General features: G+C 46.0%; 1 protein-coding gene across 16 annotated transcripts in view; it reads left to right on the forward strand.

Annotated features, from left to right (window-relative positions):
- SEC31A (SEC31 homolog A, COPII coat complex component) overlaps positions 1–24474 on the forward strand; it is a 40664-nt gene that overhangs the window by 12967 nt on the left and 3223 nt on the right. For 2 of the 16 annotated variants that reach the window (XM_050973526.1, XM_030238794.2), the window contains 17 exons: positions 190–426; positions 970–1044; positions 3079–3129; positions 3865–3942; positions 6085–6160; positions 6782–6960; positions 8417–8543; positions 8690–8835; positions 10490–10663; positions 11701–11874; positions 14407–14499; positions 15103–15232; positions 16179–16532; positions 19728–19775; positions 21264–21322; positions 23251–23523; positions 23914–24033. In XM_050973526.1, coding sequence (XP_050829483.1) covers positions 190–426; positions 970–1044; positions 3079–3129; positions 3865–3942; positions 6085–6160; positions 6782–6960; positions 8417–8543; positions 8690–8835; positions 10490–10663; positions 11701–11874; positions 14407–14499; positions 15103–15232; positions 16179–16532; positions 19728–19775; positions 21264–21322; positions 23251–23523; positions 23914–24033 — 2394 coding nt within the window. The remainder of the gene's footprint in view (positions 1–189; positions 427–969; positions 1045–3078; positions 3130–3864; positions 3943–6084; positions 6161–6781; positions 6961–8416; positions 8544–8689; positions 8836–10489; positions 10664–11700; positions 11875–14406; positions 14500–15102; positions 15233–16178; positions 16533–19727; positions 19776–21263; positions 21323–23250; positions 23524–23913; positions 24034–24474) is intronic. The other 14 variants (XM_030238795.2, XM_030238796.2, XM_030238798.2 and 11 more) reach the window with 14 other exon arrangements.

Raw genomic sequence — 24474 nt, forward strand, 5'->3', positions numbered from 1 at the left:
CTACTTATCCAACAAGCTCCTTACAGTCGTAGAAAATGGGATGGGGGGGAACCAAATAAATGAGCAGATGTCAGGAGTGTTCAGTTATTGGACAATAATCATATATATGTTATATAAAATACATTTTGATGCATGCTCCCCTGCTGTATACTTGTATTTTCACATACTGTATGTGTGCTTCAATTCCAGTTTGGAGGCAAGCTGGTGACGTTTGAGAATTCCAAGCCTCTGCAGCAGCCGGGCATGGAGCAGCAGCTGCAGCATCCCCATGTCTACGTGAGCCAGGTTGTCACAGAGAAGGAGTTCCTGGCCCGCTCAAACCAGCTGCAGGAGGCTGTGCAGTCCCAGGGCTTTGTCAGCTACTGCCAGAAGAAAATCGACATGGCCCTGGCTGACTTTGAGAGGAACGTGTGGGCCTTCTTAAAGGTAACAGGCTGCCAGCCCTGCAGGAGCTCCCAGGGACTGGGGGAGCCAGGAGCTGGTTCCTTTGGCTGAAGAGGTGCTGGGAGCCAAAAGCTGCAGGCTGTGGGAATAGTGCCCATAAACCATGGCACTGCAGGAGATCCACCAGAAGAGGGAGGGTCCTCAGGACCAGAGGTGTTTTTGGGGAGTCATGGCAAAGCAAAGGTGTGGGTGAGGGTACATCCCATGGTTTTGGATATTCCCCATGAGCACATATTTGTGCAGGGTTTGTGAGAAGGATTAAAGCTTTGGGATAGCTTTAGATGGGCTTTTCACTGCTCACTCTAAGCATTTGGAGGTTTCCAAGTGAAGCAGATAAACACATTGTTCACCTACAATGACCAGATGGAAGCCTCATCTGCTCAGGTGCTCAAGTCACTGAAGATTTTTGCATTTCTCTTTATTACATTCAGTCTACTCAGTTATGAAATCTCACTGGGTCATTCGTGCCAGTGAGGGAAAAAATGAAAAATTGTGAATTGCAATATAGTTTTTAACTTTTTAAAGGTGAACTTCGAAGAAGATTCACGTGTTAGATACCTCGAGCTCTTAGGATACAGGAAGGATGATCTAAAGAATAAGGTAATTGTTCGATATGTGAGATAAATAACTTCTGAATTTCAGAGTTAATTTCAGAATTCTAACAGATACAGTTTGCTCTGTTGGGTTTTCTCATTAGTTGTGTCTTCTTGCAATATGGATGTTCAGTGAAAATGCAGGCAGCAGACTGCAGAGGTGTGTCTGCATCTGGCTGTCCATTGTTGTGAAATTATCATTCATCAAGAAGCTTTGATGTTTATTGATTTAGGCTATTCATGTAACTTTGCTATGTGATATCCTTCTATTCAAGCATGGTGGAATGGGATCTGCTTTTAGGATTTCTGGTAGAAGAACATGTAAGCAGTTTTCATTAACTAGGGAAATCTGGGATAGGCTTTTTTTGTTTGTGGGAGATATCCTTCATTTTTGAAAGAAAAAGAGAAAAAATAAGCCCCAAGGTCAAACGTGGTTATGTTTGGAAAAGCAAAATTTGGATTACCAGAAAGCAATTTGCATATCATTATAGACCTTTCTTCCCAGCTGGAAGATTTTCGCTCAGTGTTGCTTGGAGTTATCTGCTGTGCCTTTTGGCTGTATTGTTTTCAGTTGTCTACCCAGGAACTATCTAGTATTTCTTCAGATCTGTTTCAGTGGATTTTAACATTTGACTCATTTTCATTATATCAAACTAAAGTTTTATTTTCAAAGATTGGCTCCATTAAAGGGTATTGTGCTCACAAATTAAATGCCCTTCAGGGCAAAATTAATATGATTATGGGAAAAAAATATCATGGTTTTGATAACAGCTTGTCCTCAGCTTCTAAATATTTGTGCAGAGGCAAGCACAGCAAGGACAATCCTGTTTTTGAAAAGCAGATCTCAGTTAGAAAATCCAGTTGAAATTTAGTAGTGGTTCTGCAGAGTGGCCTCATGAGATTAAAGCCCACTGCTTGCTTTTGCTCTGGGTTTATATGCCCTGTGCAGGAGGAGAAGCTGGGAAAATGGGCACAGCTGAACTGGGTGGCCTGGAATGCTGGGCCTATTCCATTATTTCAGTATTTAGGAAACAGATGGGAGGAGCTACAAGGTTCTGGATTTTTTTAGCTGTTTTCTGAAAACATTCCACATAGAAGTTGACTCCATGTTTTTTTTCAGTGTGAAGAAGCAGCGTAGTACAGCTCATCTGAAAGTTTGTGAGAGCCAGATGGAAAGCTCACTAAATCACAACTTGGTTTTCCTATTATTGGTAGCATTAGGAAAGTAAAAACAGGGATCACAGTTTTCAGCTTCTTGTAATAAGCTGTTAAGAATGTGGGAAGGGTGGGTTATATTCTTAAAACCTGTGATTCTCATGCAAGCCAAGTCCTGGATTTCTCATTTTTATTGTAAACTAGTGATTAAAAAAGAAAGAGAAAACTGTCTCCAGCAATTTGAGCTCAGCTCTCTACACAGACCAGCCCACAAGGGTAAAATAAAGCCTACAATACATAAAGCAGTAGATAATTTTAGGAGCAATGTGAAACCCAGGCTCCCTGATGCTGAAATAACATAGAAACTCTGTACATAAAATTGCTGGTTTTGAGAGCCCTAATTGAATCTGGAGTTATGGTTTGCTTTGCAAAGCAGTGGAAGCTGGGCATTTTAACTCTTTTTTTACCTTGGAAAATCCTAGCCCACAGCCAAGTGCCTGATGTCAGGAACCCACAGCACGAGGATTGTCACTGCTTTACTTTCCCTGACCAGAGCAGACAGAGGATATTGTCCTTCTCGTTCTGATACTGATTTTATTCCTGTGGTTTCCAGCACTCTAGTGGGGCTTGAGGCCCTTGAGCTGACAATTAAAGGTGTAGGACAGCTGTTGTTTCCATCAGAGCTTGGGGTGCAGGTATCTTAGCAGTAAATCCATCACCAGGCTGGAAGAGGAAGTGGTTTTTATGTTCAGTGTTTTTATGTTAGGGTGTTTAATTTCATGTTAACTGTTGTGCAAGCAGCATAGTAGCTACGTTGGGCCAGTTTTGCAATCTGAGATTTTGGTGTCTCTTTAAAAGAGTACTTACTTAAATCTTTGTTGTCTAGATCACATCTGCTCTGAATAAAGAAGGTCTTGCAGATGGTGCCTTGGGAGAGGTAAGCAAACACATGTGTGTAACTCTGTGGTTACTTTTATAATGCCATAGTAATTTGTAAAGTAATAATCATTTTTCTTTCCACTTGATAGCTGTTCCAAAGTAAGTCACAAATAATCCAGCATGTGGCAAGTTCCTCCATTCAGTAGGATGAAGGTGTTATTTAAGAAAACCAACCACTTCTTTTTCACTCAGATGTTCCCCTCCTTTTCCAATGAAGGGCTCTCAGTCACAGATTTTAATATGGGGTCTCATGGCACCTGATTTCAAGAGCAGCACCTTCATCAGGCTTTGAAGAAAGCAGAACTGAGTGTGTGGTCCCATAACTTTTCCTACAAAAGTGGTAACTACAGTTCAGGCACTGCCCACTGTAATTGCAGTGGCCTGAGTCTACAGCAGGACTCTGCAGTGCTTTTGTGCCACAGACAGTTCAGAGTCATCTGTAGCTGCCTCATGGGGGAGAAAGTTTTTTTTGTTTGTTTGTTTGGGGTTTTTTTGCATGTTTTGAGGCAGTTGAGATGAAAACAGCATAAGCTACTGTGAACTGACAGAGAGCAAGGAAACCTAGCAGGGCCTCTATCCTGTTTGTGAGGCTCAAGCATATATTACCAATGCATTTCTGTGATTTTCAGTCTGGTTCTAACTTGGTTGGTGGAAAGGTGACTGTACTCTGCAATGCAAAGTATTTCTGCCTCTTTTGCTGGTGGATTTTTATGGCATCTTCTCTCTGCTGAAGGCTCCTGCAGAATCTGATGGATCTGTGCCAAAGGAGGGGGATGAAGGCCAGACTACAGAGGAACAGTTCTTGGGAGAGGTATCTGTTGCTCTCCTGACTAACCCTGCTGACCTCCCCTGAATTTTCTTTGTTCCTTTTAACAGCATTTCATTTTCTTGGCTTTTCCTGCTGCTGAGGATATACAGAAATACAAAAAATGATTTATAATGGTAAAACTGGACTCTTGCTGGGATTTTGTTTCATCTCCTTCAGGCAGTATGTTCAGTGAGGTTTATTGCAGGCAGTTTGTGCTCAACCATGCCAGCATCTGGGATCCTACCCACTGTTTGAACAGGATTGTTTTCAGCCCTGTGTCTTACATATGAGAACAGGTCTCTAATTAGCATTAGGACTGAGCATTAGCACTAAGGACTGAGCTTCTGCCTTGTGAGGTGTCACTAGCACTGAAAATAGTACTGCTGTGTGAGAAGTCCAGCTTCATTCTTCCCCATTCCCTCAGTCCCCCTTTTGGGTTAGAGTTTGGGCTGGTAGCTGTGCTTGGTGCCTGTCTGCAGCTGTCTGTAGAGATGGGGGCAGTGGTTTAAGGCTCATGCATGTTGGGGTGGTGCACACATAACAAACAGCCTCTTAAAGACACTAAAATCAGGATGCTCTCCTTGGGTTAGGTGCTTGATTGCTTGTTAGTTCTTTAAGCTCTGTAGTGGCAGATGTGTGTGTCTGACAGTGTAAGGGCTTTGCTGTATGCAGCCATGAAGATATCCAATACCTCATTACAAATGTCTCTTCTAGGAGAAAATTCACAGCCAAACATGGCCTCAGCCTACCTAAACATTTGTGAGCCTGGCCTGAAGCCACTGGTGATGCATCAGGGCATGCTGTCACATACATGAAGTAACTGGATGGGCACATTATTCCTGTGGTAGTCACAACGTGCTCTCAACCAATACCAAACACGCATCCAGTGTTATCTGACAACAAAATCATTTTCCAGATGCTGTGTCCTTTTCACAAGCCAAACATAAAGCTTGTTTCAGACTTGCTTCCCCCTCCAAATGAATGTCTTTGGTCTATTGTGTCCTTCAGTTTAGCTGAACAAGCTGGCTGTTCCTGAACTCCCTTAGTGTACTGGAGCAATGGTTTGTGACAGGGGAGGTGGTTTGTGGGCCAGGTTCTGCACTCTGTGAAAATAGTGAAGAGAGACTTGATGCTATTTTTTATTATTGAAATATTTGAAATCCCAAAATCCAGGTACTCACACAGAGTGGTCTCTGTCTTAATTCTGAGGGAGTTTTATAGAAAAATGAGCCTCTGTCTACTGAACATTCCTGTCCTGAGTGCTACATTGGACTTCTGTGTTGAAAATTAAGCTTGTGTTCATGTGTAATTTGCTTAATTAAACTGGGGTGTATGTCTAGTGCAGAGGTTTTCAAGGATGAGCTGAAATTTGAAGTGCAGCAGAGTGGAACCCAGGTAGCATTAATGGTAGACTGTTCTTGGTAGGGGTTAAGGCTGAAAGAGAAGGAAGGAAAAGGATTTTGGGTTTCTTATTGTAGCTGTGGCTTTACTTGGAGGGGGCTGTGTGTATATGGCTACGGATATAAGCTGGTACCCAGGATCCAAGTGTCTGGCTGCTGGTACTTGTGAGGTAAAGGAACTTTATAGGTAAAGCAAAGAAAAACAAGGAATTTATCAATTGCTTCCCATGAGCAGGCGGGTTTTCATCCCTAAGTGGAGCTCCTCTGCATGTAACAGTGGCTTGGGAAGAGAAATGCCATCACTGCAAACATCCCCCTCTTTCTTCTTCCTCCAGCTGTATATTGTGCTCAGTATGATGTTAAATGGCCTGGAATATCCCTTGGGTCAGCTGTCTTGATTGTGTTTCATCCCAGCTTCCCATGCACTCTGTACCTTCTCACCAGAGGTGCAGTAGGAGAAGTAGAAACGGCCTTGGTGCTGTGCAAGTGCTGCTCAGCAAAAGCAACATCTCTGTATTATCAACACTGTTTCCAGAACAAATCACACAGCCCCATCCTGGCTCCTGTGAAGAAAAGTAACTTTACCTCTGCCCAAACTGGCCCACAGGGATAACCTTCCTTTCTAAGCTAATGGTCTCTGAGTTGACTGGTAGTCTGAAGATTTAAATTTTACTTGCAGTGCAAGAGCTATATGGCTTTAAAATATTTGTGTTTACTCAGAAATTATGCTTTTCCTTTCTCTTAGACACTGAAGGACCATAAACAAGAAACTGAAGATTTGGGATCTGCAAAGACAACATTTAACATTTCTGTTAGTGGAGGTACAAAAAAACCTTAGTATTGATTTTATTGTATGTACTGTTATTTGTAAGTACTGATGTTGATACTGGAGTTCCAGTGAGAAGGCAGATTCTGCACACATTGTGAAGGATTGTGATTACTTGCCTCCAACTGCATTCTCATGCAGTCTCAAGGCACTTGAAATTACAGCTTTTTTAAGGAAGGAAGGAAGTTGTACAGCACTTGTGTCCCCCATTGCTGACATGCAGCTGCTCTGAGTGATAAAAGAAGATACGCTTGGTCAGGCATGAAGTGCTGTTTCTACAGAACCTCCCAGGGGATCCCGAGTAACACAGAACCACCGACCCCTGTCTAGGTTTGACTTTTTATTGCACTGTTCAGGTAGTTGTTCTAGGGGCCATTTAGACCTCCAGGAACTTGTTCTGTCGCGAGGTAAGTAATGCTTGACGGTGCCCCAGTGGCATGGCTGTGCCCATGTGTGTTTGGGGCTGGAGGTGAAGCACCCCTGTGAGTACCTGGCCGGGAGCAGGCTGGTTTGCAGACAGCTGTGCCAGCCTTGTACCATCAGACAGTGTCACCTGCTGCTGCATCCCTGTGGCTTTTGTGGCAGCATCTGCAAGTGCACCCCTGTGTCGTTGCAGATGTGGATGGGCTGATCACACAGGCTCTGCTGACAGGGAACTTTGAAAGTGCAGTGGATCTGTGCCTGCATGACAACCGCATGGCCGACGCCATCATCCTGGCCATCGCCGGCGGGCAGGAGCTGCTCTCCCGGACTCAGGAGAAGTACTTCGCCAAGATGCGCAGCAAAATTACCAGGGTAGGTGTTTGCAGGCCAGAAATAACATGCTCATATGCCTTTGGCAACTCCCTTTGTCACCTTAAAAAGTCTTCTTGTGTTTATTTCTGGTGGATGTTAGTAAGTGTTCAAGTCGGTAAGATCTCGGAGCAGAAGGATTTTTGTTACTCTTTTTTAATGCATTGATAAGGTGAGAAGAGACACACCACATGAATATCAGCACACAGGAGTATTCTTTATCCCATCTCCAGTGTCTCTGAGTTGCACATGCACTAATAGATTGTCAACAATGAAGACAAATGCTTTAAGAAGGGCACATTTCAGTCTGCTGTTCTGTCACTTTTTTCACCCGTGACCCATGCTCAGGGCCAGCAGCATTATGTTGATTTCTGCCCATGATCAGCCTTCACAGATTTTGCTGATGCTTTGTTTTACTGCATGCACAGAAGAGAGAGCAAAGTATGCCCAGGGTAGATTAATCACCCTTTGTCTAGGAGACAGCATGTTATGGCCAGCTGGTTATTGTTATTTTCAGCTTTTTGCAGTGCTAGGGGTTGCTGATGCTGCTTTCTTTTCTACTGCCAATATGAGAAAGAAGTGACAGGAGGTTGAAACAGGAGAAGTGCCTTTAAAAGAACAGTTGGTTTAGCAAGAGTAGCAGCTTTTAGAGGAATTTCTTCACAGTAGTTCATCCTTTGGGAAAAGGTGTTTTTATGAAGAGCTGACCAGTTATCTGTGCCTATGCTGACAGGCAAACATTGACCTTGTAGTTAGGATGTTGCATTTGTTGTTCAGGGGTGTTTTTTCTCTTCTGGTCCCAAACTGCATACATACTGCTTGTTCAGCTGTTTCTGAGCTTGAAGTCTTGGCATGAGAAGGACTTTGCTCACTCTAGAGCAGCGCAGCTGCCAAGTCCTTCTTTTGTCCAAAGCAAAATAACTGAAGGCAGAGTTTTAGAATGAGGAAACTGGGATTCCATTCTGAGGGCTGTACAGAGGTGGCCTGTGTAGAGTTACTACAGCTAGCTCAGGTTTATACTGCTGCCAGCTCTTTATGCAGCCTTTTCAACTGCCCCTCACTGTTCAGCTTGAGACCAAGAGCTTAAAGCTGAATGAAACAGTTTAACAAAATTCATACATCTCCCTGGGCATTGTGAAGAAGACTTCATAGGTAAATACTTGGTAGTTTATCTTTGTCTGCAAAAATAGTGCTGAAAACCATTTGCAGCAGCTTGTGGAGATTTGTGTATTCTTTTCTTATTCATTTTGTAGCAAGAATAATTGGCCTCTGCATGTTCTCTGAGCTTGTTTTGTGATTATTTTCCTTTTTAAGTAAGATGTGCTCTTGTGCAGCTGTTGAACTGCAATGCAGTACCTGTCATGACCCTGGATATAGTGGGGATGAGTACCCTGGAGCAGTGTACTCATCACCACAATAACTCATCCCCATCCTAACTGTGGTCTCTCTCCTGCTCTAGCTCATCACTGCAGTTGTAACAAAGAACTGGAAAGAGATTGTGCAGTCTTGTGACCTGCAGAATTGGAGAGAGGCCTTGGCTGCTGTGCTCACTTATGCCAGGCCAGATGAGTTTACAGCCCTTTGTGGTAAGGACCCTTCACAGACTGGATAATTCCAGAGCAGTACTGTGGCTTTGCTCACAGTTCCTTGGCCATTTGCTTCCCCAGCTTCAGCAGTGGTGGGGAGGGATACCTAGACTGATTTACCAGCATTTTGTTCCTATTTTATCTAGATCTCCTGGGTAGCAGGCTGGAGAATGAGGGGGACAGCATTCTGCAGACACAAGCTTGCCTCTGTTACATTTGTGCTGGCAATGTGGATAAACTTGTTGCTTGTTGGACCAAAGTTCAGGATGGAAACAGCCCCTTGTCCCTTCAGGTTGGTAATTCTTTTAAGAAAGGTGCTGGAAATAACAGACTGCAATCATTTGGCTCTTAAATCAGATTATCTAGTGTAGAGCTTTGCTGTCTGATGTACAGCAGGATGCAAGCCTTTCCTTTCTGGAAAAATAACACACAGATATGATACTGGAAAACGTGCTGGGGAAGTACAGTGGCCCCTGTGCTTGCCTTGTTCTTTGGGTAGTGGTACTAATACACTTCTTGTGTGAAATTATAATAGTACTTAGTGTTTTGGTAAAGAAGGGCCTTCCAGTGCTTACATCTTTCATGGTTAGGAAATACTTGGAGTTTTGTACTTTGGAAGTTCAGGAGAAGAAATCAATAGAATTAGATTTAAATCTGGAGAGGCAGTTGTAGGAAGGTTCTCATGTGAGTTTTCCCTAGGGCTTTGCACATCCAAAGCTTGGCTTCCAGCAGTGAAATCCATTGTTTATAGCAGATATGTTGAGGGAATAGGGTTGATGGGTGGAATGAAGCAGTAATGGAATAATTTATTTTATAATACAATGTTAGTTTCTTCCATCTCTTTAAGGCCTTTGAAGAACCAGTTTTAGAAAGTACTTACTTGATGATGCTGTAAGACTCTTCTTTAGTTAATTGGAACTGATGTGTATCTGAGTTTTGCTTCATGTCATTAACTCTCTGAATTATTAAAATAATTTGATTTTGAGGGCTTTATTTACAGAGTTACCTTCAGTTTGAATTTGCATTTTGATTGCATGGCTTTGGTCTCTGGTCTCAGGCTGTAAAATTGGAAAATGTTGTTGAAGTCCTAATTAGGTGACTTTTTTACTATGATAGTGGCAATAGAAGCTGTTGTTTTGGGGTTTTTTTCACTTGCCTTTTTTGAAGTGCTGACTTGTAGGGAAAAAACAAACGGTTAGCAAACAGTCTTTATTTGTAATGTAAGGTTGAAATCTTTTGTGTGGTACACTCTCATTAAATCTCTTGTAAGATTTCAAAAAGGGCTTTAGTTTTGGCATATGAATATTGGTAGTATCCTTCAATATAAATACAGTAAGAAAAAGATAAGAAAACCTAACAGAAAATGTTCCTGTAATTTCGGACTAGAAGGAAACCCAACCAAGACCAGCTCTGGTGTTGGGGGACATGCAAGGAAGGCAAGATGTAGAGTATTTCTGGTGAATATCAGGAAAACCATTTTGCTGTAACGCCCAGAAAAGTATGGACAACTCTTCCAGGGGAGTTTAGATCCTTTGAAGATGGATAAGAACTGACTTACTGAAGCCCTGTAAACGAGCGTGCAGTGCAGTAGTGGTGACGGGTGTGATGTTATCTCTTTGCTCTGAGGCTGTCACCAGATAATTTTATCAAAGCATCCACTTGGTGGAGATGCTCAGTGCTGATTGAGCCCTGAAATCATGTTTGATAAAAGCAGTTCTTTGGAACTCTTCTGGCTCTGCTGTTAGAAGGTGCTTGGTGGGTGGTTGCTGTTCCATCCTCTGGGAACAGCCGCGCCTTTGGTGCAGCTGTGGCTGTTTGGCATACCTGCACTTGGCTTGGACTCCCCACTGGGTGACAGGGGTCCTGCCAGAGACAGCCTAAAGCCAGGGCCTGCTTCACTTTGTTGTTCTCACTTGGGGGTGGGTTTTCCCCTCCTGATCTTTCAGGATTTAATAGAGAAGGTGGTGATCCTGCGCAAAGCCGTGCAGCTCACGCAGGCCGTGGACCCGAACGCCATGGGCGCCCTTTTGGCCGAGAAGATGAGCCAGTATGCCAACCTGCTGGCTGCTCAGGGGAGCCTGGCTGCAGCACTCTCCTTCCTCCCTGCCAACACCAACCAGGTATGGGGCCTTGGGCTCTTTGCTCCCTCTCTGTCTGTGAACATGTGCTTCATCAGAGGTCTCTGCGTGGTGCACTTCTGTGGTATTTTCTGAGTTCCCCAGACAGAGGAGGAATGAGTGAATCTGACTCCATGTTCTTAGAAGGAAGAATTTATAATTTTATGTATTTATTATGTATACCAATTTATAATTTTATGGTATTTTGTTGTGGTCTGTGTTGTGGTGTCTGTTGTGTTTCATATTTTATTTTTTTGAATTTTATTTTAAATGTTATAATATGCTATACTAAACTATACTAAAGAAGAGAGAAAGGATACTTACAGAAGGCTAAAAGATAATAATGAAAAAACTCCTGACTCCTTCCAAAGTCCCAACACAGCTGAACTGTGATTGGTCATTAAGTTAAAACAATTCTCATGAAACCAATGAAACAACCACCTGTTGGTAAACAATGCCCAAACCACATTCCAAAGCAGCAAAACACAGGAGACGCAAATGAGATAATTATTGTTTTCCTTTTTCTCTGAGGCTTCTCAGCTTCCCAGGAGAGAAATCCTGGCCAAGGGATTTTTCCAGAAAATATGACAGGGACACGGTTCAGCATCAGGACTGCCACTTGACATACACCTTGGAATGTGACAGGCTGTTCTCCTCACCCTGCACTGGCCTTGCTGAGCTGGCAGGCCTGCACAGACTTGTGCTCCCTCTTGGTTTCACACCCTTGTGCCTGCAGCCAGTGGCTGCCAGAGGCTGTCCCTCCTGCAAGCCAGACATGGCAAATGAAATACCATAAACATTTGGTTATTCTCTTCTGACTTCCCATCTTCCAGCAGCTGATATGTGTAGACAGTTTGGGAATGAGGCAGGTGTAAGGCAGTTCCAAGGGCCTCAAGTCTCATCCAGAACAGACTTAATCCAGTGAAATAAAGCAGGCTGAGAGGGAGCTCATCAGTGAGTGGCCACTCAGGCTCTGGGTGTGCTGCACTGGGTGCCAGGCAGTGCATCTCATCTCCCTCCCTGTCCTTTTGTGGTTGCAGCCAAACATCGTGCAGCTGCGGGACAGGCTCTGCAGAGCCCAAGGGGAGCTCCCAGCAGGACAGGACGGCCTCAAGGCACCGTATGAGAGAGAGCCCATGGCCAAAGGGCGAGCTGGCCCCGCGGCTGGACGGATGCAGGCACCCCAGGCTCCAGCCCAGCAGTACTACCAGCAGGTAAATGGCCTTTGCCTGGAAGGGAGGCACATGCTGCTTGAGTTCTGCAGAATGATGGATGTAATCATTTATTTCCTTTCTCCTGATCTGAGGCTGTGTGACAAACCTCTACTGGGAGCCTTGTGGTGAAGGTCACTGGTGCTTCCTTTCAGTCAGTTCAGATGCCTCCTTTACTCCTCATCTGGAAACATCCTTTAAACACCTGCTTCTGAAGATTAGGTGTTTCCCCCTTTGTTTGAAAATGTGCCAAGAGTAGCTCTGTGGGAGAACAGCACTGCAGGAGTTCTGTGTGCTTCCTCTCACAGTTAGGATGTTGTCCCATTCCTGCAGGCCTTGGGGCTTGCTCATGCTGCTCTCCAGCCTCCTCTGGGGCAGTTTATTCCCACCCCTAGCTCTGATTTTGGCTGCAGAAGTTGCTGAGCAGTGGTTATAGCATACTGAGGGCACTTCAGTACAGCTGTGGGTACAGCCTGCTGTGAAAACACTTTCCCAGCCAGGTGTAAGAGGGCAGGGGCTGGTGGGGAGGCTGAGAGCGAGCTGTGTACAAGTAAGACCAGGTGAGTATGAGACTAATAAGGGGGCTGTGCAGAGAGGAAGAGAAGTGGGGGAGGGAAATTCCCTGGTTTTACCTGTAACCTGAGGATGACAGTGCAGCAGAACACACTGGCCATCAGGGCAGCGTGGTGTGTTGGGCAGCCCTGGCTGTGTGTGTGCTTAGACCACTGCCAGGTCTAATCCCCCAGCACAGCACTGCTGCTCATCTGGCCCCCCTCTAAAGGTGCTCTGGGCTGGGCTGTTCTGAGAGCAGAGCTGGGTTAGGGCTGTGGGAGTTCTTGGGCAGAGATTGGCACAAGCAGAGGCATCTCTTGTCTCTGCTACCCCCAAGCACTGCCTGCCAGAAAAACCAGGGCAGGAAGAAAGCAGGAATGAAAGGCTGGGGGGGGAGTTGGGCATTCTCAATGTCAGCAGTAGAGTGTGCCTCTGCCTTCTCTCCAGGGTGTTAGCAAGGTAGATTTCAGAAGGGACAAAGCCTTCATCCAGGATTTACCTTGCTAACCCCATTGCATATGGTAGTAAATGCATCATCGTTAATAATCAAGCCTACTCTGCTGTCTGTGTCTTTGGCCTTCTTCCTTGTAGCCAGTGAGTTGCCTTGAGAAGTGAAGCTCTGTGTGTCCTGTTTGGCTCTGGAGAATACTCTCCTCTAGATGCTGAGATATGAGCAATGCCTTTTTAAACCAGAGTTCCCTCTTTCTCCCACTGTTTCCAAAATGCCCCAAGCAATTATTTTATCAAGCTCTGCTCATTAATTAAAGGCTGGGTGTATCAGAACCCCACAAGTTCACTGGGAGTTACAACCCCCTGTGTTGCTGGCTTTTCAGGGAGTTCATCCTCAGCAGGAAGGGCTTGAAGAGGACAGGTGTCAGTCAGAAAGGTTCCCAGCTGATGAACCAGAATGGAGAGAAATTACATGTTTGAGTGTTAGGATACTTGCTTTGTTTGATTTCCTTTTAAGAAGATGTGTTATGCAGGACTTGTTCTGGCTTGAGGCAGCCTTTGTTTAACTGCTGTCCCAAATAGGAACATGTTCTTAACACTTGGATTCCTTTCAGCATAGTTTTGTTGAACCCTCTTTTTCATCTGAATAAACCAGGTGTGAAGGGGGCTGAAAAGTCTTTCAGATCCTCTGGTGATGAGTGATGCAGGCATTAGCAGTGGCTGTTGTGCAGCTGACTGCACTATCAGCTTAGCACTGCGTGGGGTTAGAGACACAGAGACTGAAGCCAGCTGAGCCAGCCAGGGCTGCAGGGTCACAGCTTTCCCTTTCCTTATATCCTTGAAGCCCAGCTATGTGTCCTGTGTTGCCCACTCCTTGCTCAGGAATGTGCTAGGCCCAGGAAGTTCTTGATTTCTGTCCCATCAGAAAGGTAGGAGTGGTTGTGTGGACTTGAAGCCTTTTGGAGTGGCAAAGAAGGAAGATGGAGGAAAGGAGCTATGGGAGACTGGCTGGGAAGCAATTACCATTAAGATGTGTATTTGTGCATGTGCAAGAGCTGAATATCAGTTTTTAACCTTTTAAAACTATATTTTAACCTTTTTAAATTCATCTGAAGCTCAATTTGAACCAACTCCTTCTGTGTGAGGCATATGTTTGAATTTAACATGGAACCTGGGGCTTGCAGCTGTGGTTAGTGATGCTCACTGTCATGGACCAGTGTGGTGGGGCTTCTGCAGTAGGAAAATGTGATGAAAGATGGAGACCTGGCTGACTGGCACACATAACACTGCACTTGCTCCACAGCCTATTGCAGCTGCAACACTGCTTCATCCTCACTCTGCAATTCACTTTGGCTCCAGTGATTTTTGTCTGTCTTGAATGCAATTCCCTTCTTCCTCTGAAATTTTATGGCTGTTACAAGTGCCAGCATGCAAACCTTCTTGCACTCACAACTTTGCATCTTGATTTGTGAAACCCTTTAGACTTTTTTATTGTTTTGTTTTCCATGATTGGTATTTCTTTGTTCGATTCAGGTTAGAATTGCCCCTACTGTCACTACCTGGAGTAACAAAACTCCTACTGCCCTTCCCAGCCATCCTCCTGCAGGCTGTCCCTCTGACACACAGGTATAACCTTCATTATTCCTCTCTGAGCCTCTGCTCCACCCCAGTGTGTCCCCTGGTGTAATCTGTATTCTTGGCAGTCTGTACAGATAGATGGACGGAGCAGCTCCCATGTGTGCTCTGGTTTCACTCCTCTGCATCTCCTTACTTTTCTTTCACCAACTCCCAGAGGAGTGGCACTGGAAAGTCTTGAGTGGGAACTCAGTGTGACCTGAGTCTCCCCAGCCCTTGCCCCACAGTGGGATAGCTGAAGTATGATTTTTCCTTTCCCCCTTTTCCATGGAGATCAGAAGCTGCAGAGTTACCATTTAAGTTTAGTTAAAAGATGGCAGGGAGCTCTTCCTTGTGCAGGCAGGTGTGTGCTGCTCTGCTTGCTGCTGAAGTCACTGCACATCCAGCTGTGCTTTCAGTGCTGTGCTGGGCACCCTGAGGCACTGGGGTGGTTGGAGGCATTTGCCCCTGTGCTGTTGATTCCCTTCTTCCAGGGAATATGGTTTCAGGCCTTGAAACATTAACTCATCCTTTTACTGCAGTTCTGCTTCAGCACTGCATTACCATTACTAATGAAATCCTGTCTCTCATTTTTCCTGTAATTTTTTATGACAGGGGGACAACCCACCTCCTCCAGGGTTTATTATGCCAGGTGCTGTTGGCCCCAGCATGCCACCACAGCAAGCCACATCTTCCAACTACAGCATGTACTCGCAAGCAGGAGCGCGGCCAGCATACCCACAGAGTGAGTAACAGCAGCCTCCCCTCCCCCTGTCCCTCCCACCCAGGTGGGCCAGCCTTAACTCAGGGATAACCCTGAGTCCCCTCCTTGGGGGTGGCAGTGTTCACTCCAAGCCAGGCCCACAGTTCTTGCAGGGTGGGGAGAAAGGTGAGGTGACGTCTGAGGGTTGTCATTTCTTGGTGGGGTACAGGCATCAGACACCCTCTGTCAAACATTCCTCCTTGCTGAGGTGTCTCAGACTCCTCAGCTGGCCTGGCCCAAGGTTGTGCTGGGGTCAGAGACTCCAAAGTCTGAGCCCTGGGAAAGCAGCACAGGCCTGGTAAAGAGAGACACAGCTCATCTGTGTGCAGCTGAGCCATCCATTCCTCATTGGGGCTCCATGGGAATGGGAGAGGGGATGAAGAAATGAAGGTAGTAGTAGAGGTGAGTGAAGAAAGGGGCAGAGCCCTGACTCACTCAAAGCAGGGACTGAAAGTACTGGCATGAGGGAGGAAAAAAGGCCATAGATGGGCAGAGGCAGTGGAATCAGGCTGCAGGACCCACTGTGAAAGGCTGTGAGCTTACATTCTCTTCCAGAGTCTGTATTCATTTCTTTGGCCTCAGTTTTCTCTTTGTGAAAACCTGGGACAGGGCTTTCCTTTCTCTGAGAGCCCCCATGTGGATTGCAGTGGTCCAGAAGGCAGCAGTGTCCGTGGTGGCTCTGAGCCGGAGGGTGGGTGTGGGAGGGCAGCAGTCCTTTGAGCCAAGGCCATCCTCTCTGTGCCTCCCAGGGGCAGAATGGGGATTAAGCAGCCAGAGTTGTGGGAGCCAGGATTTGGCTGGGCAGGTAATTGGTTTCAGGGGGGTAGGGGCATGAAGAGAGGAGAGTCAAGTGAAGAAGGAAGCAGAGGCAGATGAAACCTGCTGCTCTGTTGTGAACTCACTGACTGTTTTTTCTCCCTGTTTGTAGCATATCAGGCCACACAGCAGTACTCTGGAACTGGGGGACCAGCTCTCTATCAGCCTCAGCAGCCTGTTGCTGCCCCTGCTTCAGCCTCTTACCCCAGCCCTGCCCCTAACACCACCCCTTCCTACCTGCCCTCTGCCCCTGCCCACTCCATGCCCTCCCCGCTGTACCCCGGGCAGCCTCAACCCTCCCCAACGAGCCTGAATCCCATCTCTTCCTTCCCTGTTCCTCCTTCTGGCACATCCTTTCAGCATGGCAGGCCAGGACTTCCAGCAACTTCTGTGGCTTATGCATTACCTACTGGACCAACAGGTACTCTGCCTGCAACCAGTGACCTTCCTGCATCCCAGAGAACAGGTCTGCGCTTGGACAGGGGGGCAGGCAGGGAGGAGGGAGGGTTTGCTCTTCACCCACTCGGTTCAATATGCACTTCTTGCCTTGTGAATGCTCTGTCAAAAGTTTGCTTTTGCTTAGAGATCAGTTCAAAGCATTTCTAAACCACGTCATCACCCCAGTGCATCTGTGATAGGGCTGCATTGGTGCACTCAGCAGCATCAGCAGTCACCTTTTTCTGGGGAGCCAGACCTTGCCACTGTCACTGAGCTTTTGTCTTGCCCAAGACAGGATGCTACCACAGGCTTCTTATGAGGCTGTTGTATGCCATGGATGGATCATGGCTCAGTTTTAACGTTGGTGTCAGAGCCTGCACTGTGACTGGAAAGCAAAGTACAACAATGAGCAAGTTTTCCTAATTGCTGCAGACAGGATGATCCCCATTCTCCTTGCTGAATGATTTTGCAGATGTGATTTGCCCATGTCTCTGGTTCTTGAGCAGCCTTTAAAGGCTGGATTGGCAGCCTATTTAATTCAAACAGCATTTCCCATAGCATCAGCTCTCTTTTGTTATTTTGTCCCTAACCTGTTATTGTAATGGGATTTACTGAGGTTCTGAATGCCTTAAATAATCAGAAATGATTTAGAAATGCTTTTACTTGTCTCTTCCCTGAATGTCAATTAAAAGCATGTGTGTGTGGCTGACACTTAGGAGCATGTTGGAGCTGAGGTGGGGCTCCGTGTCTGCTTGTGACTGCCTGGTGTCACTGCTGTGGGACAGTGACCTCGCCTGCCATGACAAACCTGTGCCTTCCCTTAGCAGCCTGTGAAACAGCAGCTTTGCATGTCAGACAGTGCAGGAAGAATCAGCAGTCCTTTTCTAAACCTGCTCATGAGCACCCTTCACATCCAGGTGGTCCAGCTGAAGAGTCAAGGAGCAGGTCTGAGAAGCAGAGGGTACAGGGAATCCTGGGCAAGATTTGAGGGATGTTTTGGGCATGTCTGTTTTGCTGACAGACACCAATGTGCCCACTGTCATTCCCTCTTATTTTAAAAGTCTGCTAGGGGTGATGCAGTGCACAAAAAGCATTTTGCCTTTGGCAGCATGAAACCTATGAGTAGGTGCTCCTGTTGGTGTCCTTGAGGCTGGCAGCTCACAATACCTCCTTGTGTTTGGGGGAAAAGTGGTCTTTGCTATGTCAAAAAATAGGACTGCCAGAGTTACAAGGGTAGGAAATACCTTTTCCATCCAGCATGCAGCCAGATTTGGTGTCCTTTCTGCTTTTGGAGGTGCTGTAGTGTGATCTCTCTTGACCCACATTACAGGGTCTGTCAAACTTGAATCTCTAAGCCAGAGGAATTATAAAATTGGAAGGAGGGAGAGATGTTGGATAGGGTTCTAGGCTTGGGATGTCAAGCAGCACATTATAAGGCAGACAGCATAGCTTCAGCACTTCCAGGTAAATGCAAGGAGCAAGAAAATTGTTCTTTCTTATCCATTTTACTGCTCAACTTGCACCACTGGCAGGCACTTTGGATCTGCCACTTGCTGAGTTTGTTGCAGTGATGTGACATAGTCCACATGACATGCTCAGAGTGGGTGGAGCTCTTTTCAGAGTTAAAAGTTGTTCATATTAGGCTTTTTATCAAACTTTCTGAGAACTATCAAGGCTGCTTCTGTTTTTCTCAGCAGCTATGGTGAGCAGAGTAGCCAATAAAGTGTCAGACCTTCAGAAACCCAAATTTGGGCATCCTCTCTGATTTCTGCAGCCCTAGGCTGAAATGCAGGGGTGGACTGCAGGGCATGGTGAGGTGCTGGCCCAGGATGGCTCATACATACACACCAGTGATGATTGCAGCTGGAGAACTATAGAAAAAAGATGAAGTGTGTCTGAAGAGTACACTCTGTTCTCTTCCAGTGTTTAGATTGCACCTTTCAGAAAGCATACCAACAAGAATGGAAAGACCCTTGTTTTCTGAGTGCAGCAATGACAGTGTGCATGCTTAATATGCTTAACCACCAACACATTTTGTGAGCAGCTGCACTGCCTAGTGGGGGATGCCTTGGCGTGAGATCCTGTAGGAACAGTGAGATCTGCAGCCAGAAGTAGATCTCACCTGTAGCTCTCAGTGTTCTGGTGCAGTGATGCTGGTCCTGGCAAGGAAGTGGTGTGCTCTTGTGTGTGGTGATGTTCTTCTCTGGGAACGTCATGCTTCACTTTGCAGTTGTGACTCATTTAAAGGCAGGAATAAGAGAGGAAGGAAAAAAAATAACTCAAATCTGAACTCTTGAAAAGCACCTGACCTTTGAACTGGCTTGGATTTAAAGATGCATGTAAAAAGGAAGAGTTCTGTAAATATATTCTGGGTTTTTTCAAAGGCACAAAACATCAGTATGTTAAGCTGTACTTGAAACTTCTGTAAGCAAGAAAAGCCCACATTTAATTTTATATTCAACCCCTTTCACTTCGTTTTGTGTTAGATCTCAGAACATAATTTCAAGGGAGTCCTAATTTTCATCATCTTGAATCTTGCTTGAAAATGCAATAGACCAGTCCTGAGCTAAGGGAAGGGTTTTCACCAGAGCTATGAGCAGGCCAACCCCAGGGACAGGAGTTATCTCATCCCCCTTAGAATGGTGAGGGCTTTATTGGCCTTATTTGCCATTTGGGTTTGTTGCTCAGTTTGAGCAGGCAGTGTGTGTCTGTGTGAGAGTAAAGCTGATGTGTGAACATACTCCTGTTGCTGGGCTGCATGCAGTTGAGAGCTTGCCTTGGTTTGAGAAAATTCTTGGGAGATCCACCTCAAAGTCAGGCACTTCAAGCATCTCTTGAAAAGCTTTCTGGAATGCTAAAATGGTGTTCAGAAGATTGTGGCCAAGAGTCATGGGCTGTCAGCTGCCCTGGGATAGAAAATGAGAACATCAGAAGAGGGAAGAAAAGGGGCCAGAATGCTGCAACATCTGTTACAAACTAGAAACACTGATTAACTGCATGGAAAGAGCAACAGGCTTGTTTTGGGGGAAAGCGGACAAAAGTAATTTCATGGGGGGTTTGAACAAATGACTTGTCTCCAAGCTGGCATTGTAATTTGGTTAGGTGTTTTTTTCTGCTGATGCATGTTGTGAAACTAAATTGCTGGTCAAAAATTAAAGGCCAACTGCTTTATTATTTTTGAAGGAAAAAAATTTTTTTAGTTATCTTTGCATTTTGTCTGCAGAAAGTCTACCAGCTCAAGACCAGGCGTCTCCCTTCACAGGTGAACTAGGTACCACCTAACCTGAAAATAATTACAGCCACTACATGAAATTAATTGAATGGACATCAATTATGCTAATGTTCTTTACAGAACATAAGTGTGATGCTGTTTGCCAATTAGACTTTGATCAAATCAATTTTTAATTCCTTAATTGACACCAATAACAATATATCTGGAGTTTTTAACCACAGAAACAAATTGTTTTTAAATATTTTCCTTTTTTAATGCAAGTTATTCCAGGAAATTAACAGCTGTAACAGTCTGGGAGATTTTCTTCATGTCCCATTTCTATCAGTTAGACTCCCTGTATCTGAAATACTCTGGGATTTTCTGGATAGGGAGGAATAGAGGAGGCTGCCAGGAGATGGCACTGCCTTTGGTTCAAGAGAAAGCAGCTGTGAAAGGGGTTTTGAATAGTTTTTCATTTACCCCTTTAACATGCTCTGGATGTGGAACTTGCTTGACAAAAGCCTGGGAGCAAATGACATTTCAGATCAATTGAGCAAATGCTGCAGTAATGTTAACCTGTGCTGTCTGAGGTAAATTCATCATCTGCTGAGTGAGAAACACTGTGGTGAAAAAGTCCATTGAGCAGGGCTTTGGTTTTGTTGGCTTTTTGTGGCTTTGTGCAATAAATCCTGATTACTGGGGTGGCTGCAGTCAATAATGCCTGGGTGTGATGGCCAGTCCCATGTGCTCTGTGAGGAGCTGGGCAGCTCTTTCAGTGCACTGATGGGAGCTTTGGGGTGCAAATCTCACAGCTGCAGGGGGCTTGCTTTCTTAGGAGAGCACAAGGGCTGGTGCAGAGCAGCACCCCAGACTGGGGGTGAATCTGCTCACACATCCTCTGTGCTTCCAGTTTCAAACAAATCACGCCTGGGACAGAAAGCCAGATTTTTCTACCTTGCTCAAGCAGCTCTGCTCTGATTTGGGGATGCAAAGCACCCAAAGCCATGCTGTAGCTGGCAGGGGAAAGCTGGGTTTATAGCTCTCTTGTGTTTCCAAGGTGACTGGGTGAACCTGGCCTGAAATGCTTAAGGCCCCTGATGCCTCTTCTTTTGGTGTGGTGTTTTGTGTGGTGTGGCTGGGGAACTTCATGTACAAATGTCATGGATAGGCTCTCTTCACATACACAGTCTGTGCAGCAGAGCTTTTTGGGGCATGGTAGGCCCTCTTCAAAGGCATGCCTGCTCAAAGCTCTTTTGTCCTGCAAGAGCAGAAAAAGCTAATTATTAAGTTATTAGCTTGAGAGCAGTTGGTCAAGATCCCAAACCTTGCCCAGTGGGCACAGAGCCCAAAGGGTCTGATGGCAGGGATGTTGAGAGGCTCTGGCTGGCACAGGAGATGCTCTGGCCCTCAGGGAAGGGCAGAGGAACAGGCAGGTCAGAGCAGGCTCTGCCAGCAGAGCCATGGCATGGATCTGGCCCAGCTCAGCTTAAGAAGGCACCACTGCCCTCTTCCCATGTACTTACAGCCTCTGTTCTCTTTCTGTCCCAGGGCCCCAGAACGGCTGGAATGACCCTCCCACCCTCAACAGAGCTGCCAAGAAGAAGAAGGTACTCTTGGAAGTGCTACCTCAACACAACTGAGTGCTGATCACTTGAAAAACAATAGTTTAGGCTGCTCCTGGGAAACCTGTTGGCAGGAGAAGGGAGGAGAAGAGTTAGCAGCAAACAAAAGCTGCATCTCATGAGCAGGAAGGGCCTTTATGTCTCTCTAATATGCATTATCCCTCTCCAAATGTCTAAGCCTCTAAAGAGATGGTGGGTTTTTGCTGAAGTTGTGGTTGTTAATAACAACATTGTTTGTGGTTTGGAGCAAATACTTCCAACTGTTTTCATCTGCAGTAAAGCAGCAGAGTTTTTGCAGGAGATGGTACTTAGGCAAAATGAGGAGGCTGTGCAAATTGTTACAGATTATTGACATTGCTGGAGCTGAAAGCAATTTATCCTGATTAAGGGTCTGACCCTGAGAGATCTGTTGAGAGTAAGACAATTTCCATGATGGAGATAATGTAGTTCTGCAAAATGGATTTAAATTGCAGCAGGGCAGGATAACTGGGAACACTTGGCATGGAGCAGAGCGAGCCTTCTCATCCCCTGGTGCTGCTGTAGGCTGGAGTATCTCCACAGCAGTCAGAGTTATCCACCACTCCCTGACCCTGGGAGGCAAGAATTAGTCTGGAGCATGTAAAGTGTGGTGAGAACAAAACATTAGAGCAGCCAAGATAAGGTCTGGGTGAAGGCAAAGGCAGGAGCCTTCTTTACCCTTTGAGTTTTGGTCTCTACAGTTCAAAGTGAAGAAGCTTTTGGAGGCTGGATAGAGAACTCTTAGTGTCAGGATAACTGCTGGAGCAGAGAGCTCAAGAAGCAGCCTTCAGCACACAAGGTTTTTGCTACTTCTGTTGTGTGTGTGTCACAGCCAGAATTTCTGCCATAGCCAAGGCTTGCGGGTTGGCTCCTTCTAAATGAGGAATGTGTTTGTTGCATTCCCTCTTGGGTATTTAACAAATCTGTCAGTCATGTTTCTATGTTTGTTTCCCTTCTGTCCACTGTCTGAGGGGTGGTTTAGGATATTATAAAATGACTCACCACATGGACTGTTATAAAATAGAAGAAATATCTGGCATTTCAAGCCATAATTTTCAGCTGTTTTCCTCCTAACTAAGAACTTATTCACCACTGAAAAGTTTATTGCTGTGATTCATTTCTTTTATAATTGACTTTGTTGCTAGATTGGGAATTATTTTTTTTTCTGTCCCAAACCACTAGCTCAATTCTAGCATCATCATTCAGGATTCTGTAATCTTCCCTTTTTTTTTTTCCATGCACACTTGAAGAAATGTGCACATTCCCATGGAAGCCCTTGGTGTTGTTTTGATTCCTGCATGATGTGTAGCAGAGGCCAGTAGCTCATTTTTTTGTTTCTTCCCTGTCCCAAATGTTTGTGAAACACCCCTGTGTAAAGACTGGCAGATGCTCAAGGATGAATCTGAAATGCCCTGGTAATCTGCCTTAGTGCAGACCTGTGTGCCAGAAGCTTGAAAGGCTTTCAGGAGCTTTACTGGGGCATGTTGCTGGCTGTGACCTACGTACTGTACTGCATGGACAAAAATACACCCGTGAAAGTGAGACACAAAAGTCTAAATATAATGACCCAATAGTAAGAATAGATGTAGGTGTGGGTTAGTTTTCTCTTCTAATAGTGCTGGTCTGCCAGACCTGTGGTTTGGAGGGAGAGTGGCTCTGATTTGAGGTGGCTGCACTCAGCTCTTGTGGCTGGGCAGGCTGGGCTGCACCCAGGCACTTACTGTGCAGCCAGAGGGATGGCTTTGGTCAGCCAGAGTGAAATTCTGTGTTGTCTGCCCTGTTGTTTCTGTGTCCAGCGCTCCCAATTACTGTGGTTTGGACAGTCTGTGAGAGCTGGGTGTTGGGCAGTGCCTGCAGCAGCCCCCCCAGCATGGATGCCCTGCTTGTTTCCCCAGGTCCCTGAGAACTTCCTGCCCCCGGTGCCCATCACCGCCCCCATCATGAACCCGCTGGCGGACCCGCAGTCCCAGATGCAGCAGCCCCAGGCTCCAGCACCGCCCAGCAGTGCGCCCAGCTTCCAGCCTGCACACCTCCCTGCAGGGCAGATGGTGCTGCAGGGTGGCTTCCAGCCTGCTGCCCAGCCCCTGGGGCCATCCACCATGGCACCCACTGTTTCCAAACCCAGCACGGAGGGGGCCCCGGGGGCCCCGACTGGCAACGCCATCCAGGTAACTTAGCCCCAGCACTGCGTGGGTTTGTCTGTCCATCAGTAGAGCCTGCCAGGCAGGGTCCTCTTGTCCAGCCTTTTCTTGTAGCTGCAAAGTGTACTGTGGAGTTTCTAGGCACCAGCTTTACACCCTGCTGGCGTTTTGCTGCTGTAATCTCCACCTAGATGCCACTAATCCTATAGTCAGTGTGGGCCAACAAGCTGCTTCCTTCTGCAACTTTCACAGCTTCCCAGAGGGAGCAACAGCAGGTGCTGGTAAAGTCACCTCCACACACCCCCAGGGAAGAAATAGGAGTTGTGCCAAGCTAGGCAATAATGCCACTCAGTTTAGCTGAGAACAACATGTGGGCACAGTGACCTGGAAAAGCCTCACCTGTTCTCTGTTGCTCAGCACGTGCAGGCACTGCCAACAGAGAAGATCACCAAGAAGCCCATCCCTGAGGAGCACCTTATCCTGAAGACTACTTTTGAAGCTCTCATCCAGAGGTGCCTGCTGTCTGCCTCTGACCCGGTAGGTGATTTCTGTGACTTGTGATTGCTGCTAACAAGCTCATTTCAAAGGGAAACAACAGTTACCTGGGAAAGGGAAGGTTAACAGCTTTAACACAACCACTGGAGCTGGATAGGAAAAACATTTCCCATGGCAGCCAGTACCTTGTAAATGAGCTATCCCTCCCAAAGCTGCTCATTTATTTCTGATGGCCAGTAAATAACATGGCACCACAAAGCCCAGCTGCTGACTGTTCAGCTCGTGCCTGCCACATGCTAAAAGGTGGTGCTGGTGGCATGCAGAGGGCTTTGTGCACTGAATTTGCTTGGTCAGCAGCACAAACTCATGCTCTTGTCATTCAGTGTCACTCAGTTGCTCAAAATCCTTTATTTAAAGGCTGTAGAGTGCATACATATATGTGTGTATATGTGTTTGTATGTATATATAATGTATTCTGCATTC

This window comes from Serinus canaria, chromosome 4 (assembly GCF_022539315.1).
Source record: "Serinus canaria isolate serCan28SL12 chromosome 4, serCan2020, whole genome shotgun sequence".
Lineage (NCBI taxonomy): Eukaryota > Metazoa > Chordata > Aves > Passeriformes > Fringillidae > Serinus > Serinus canaria.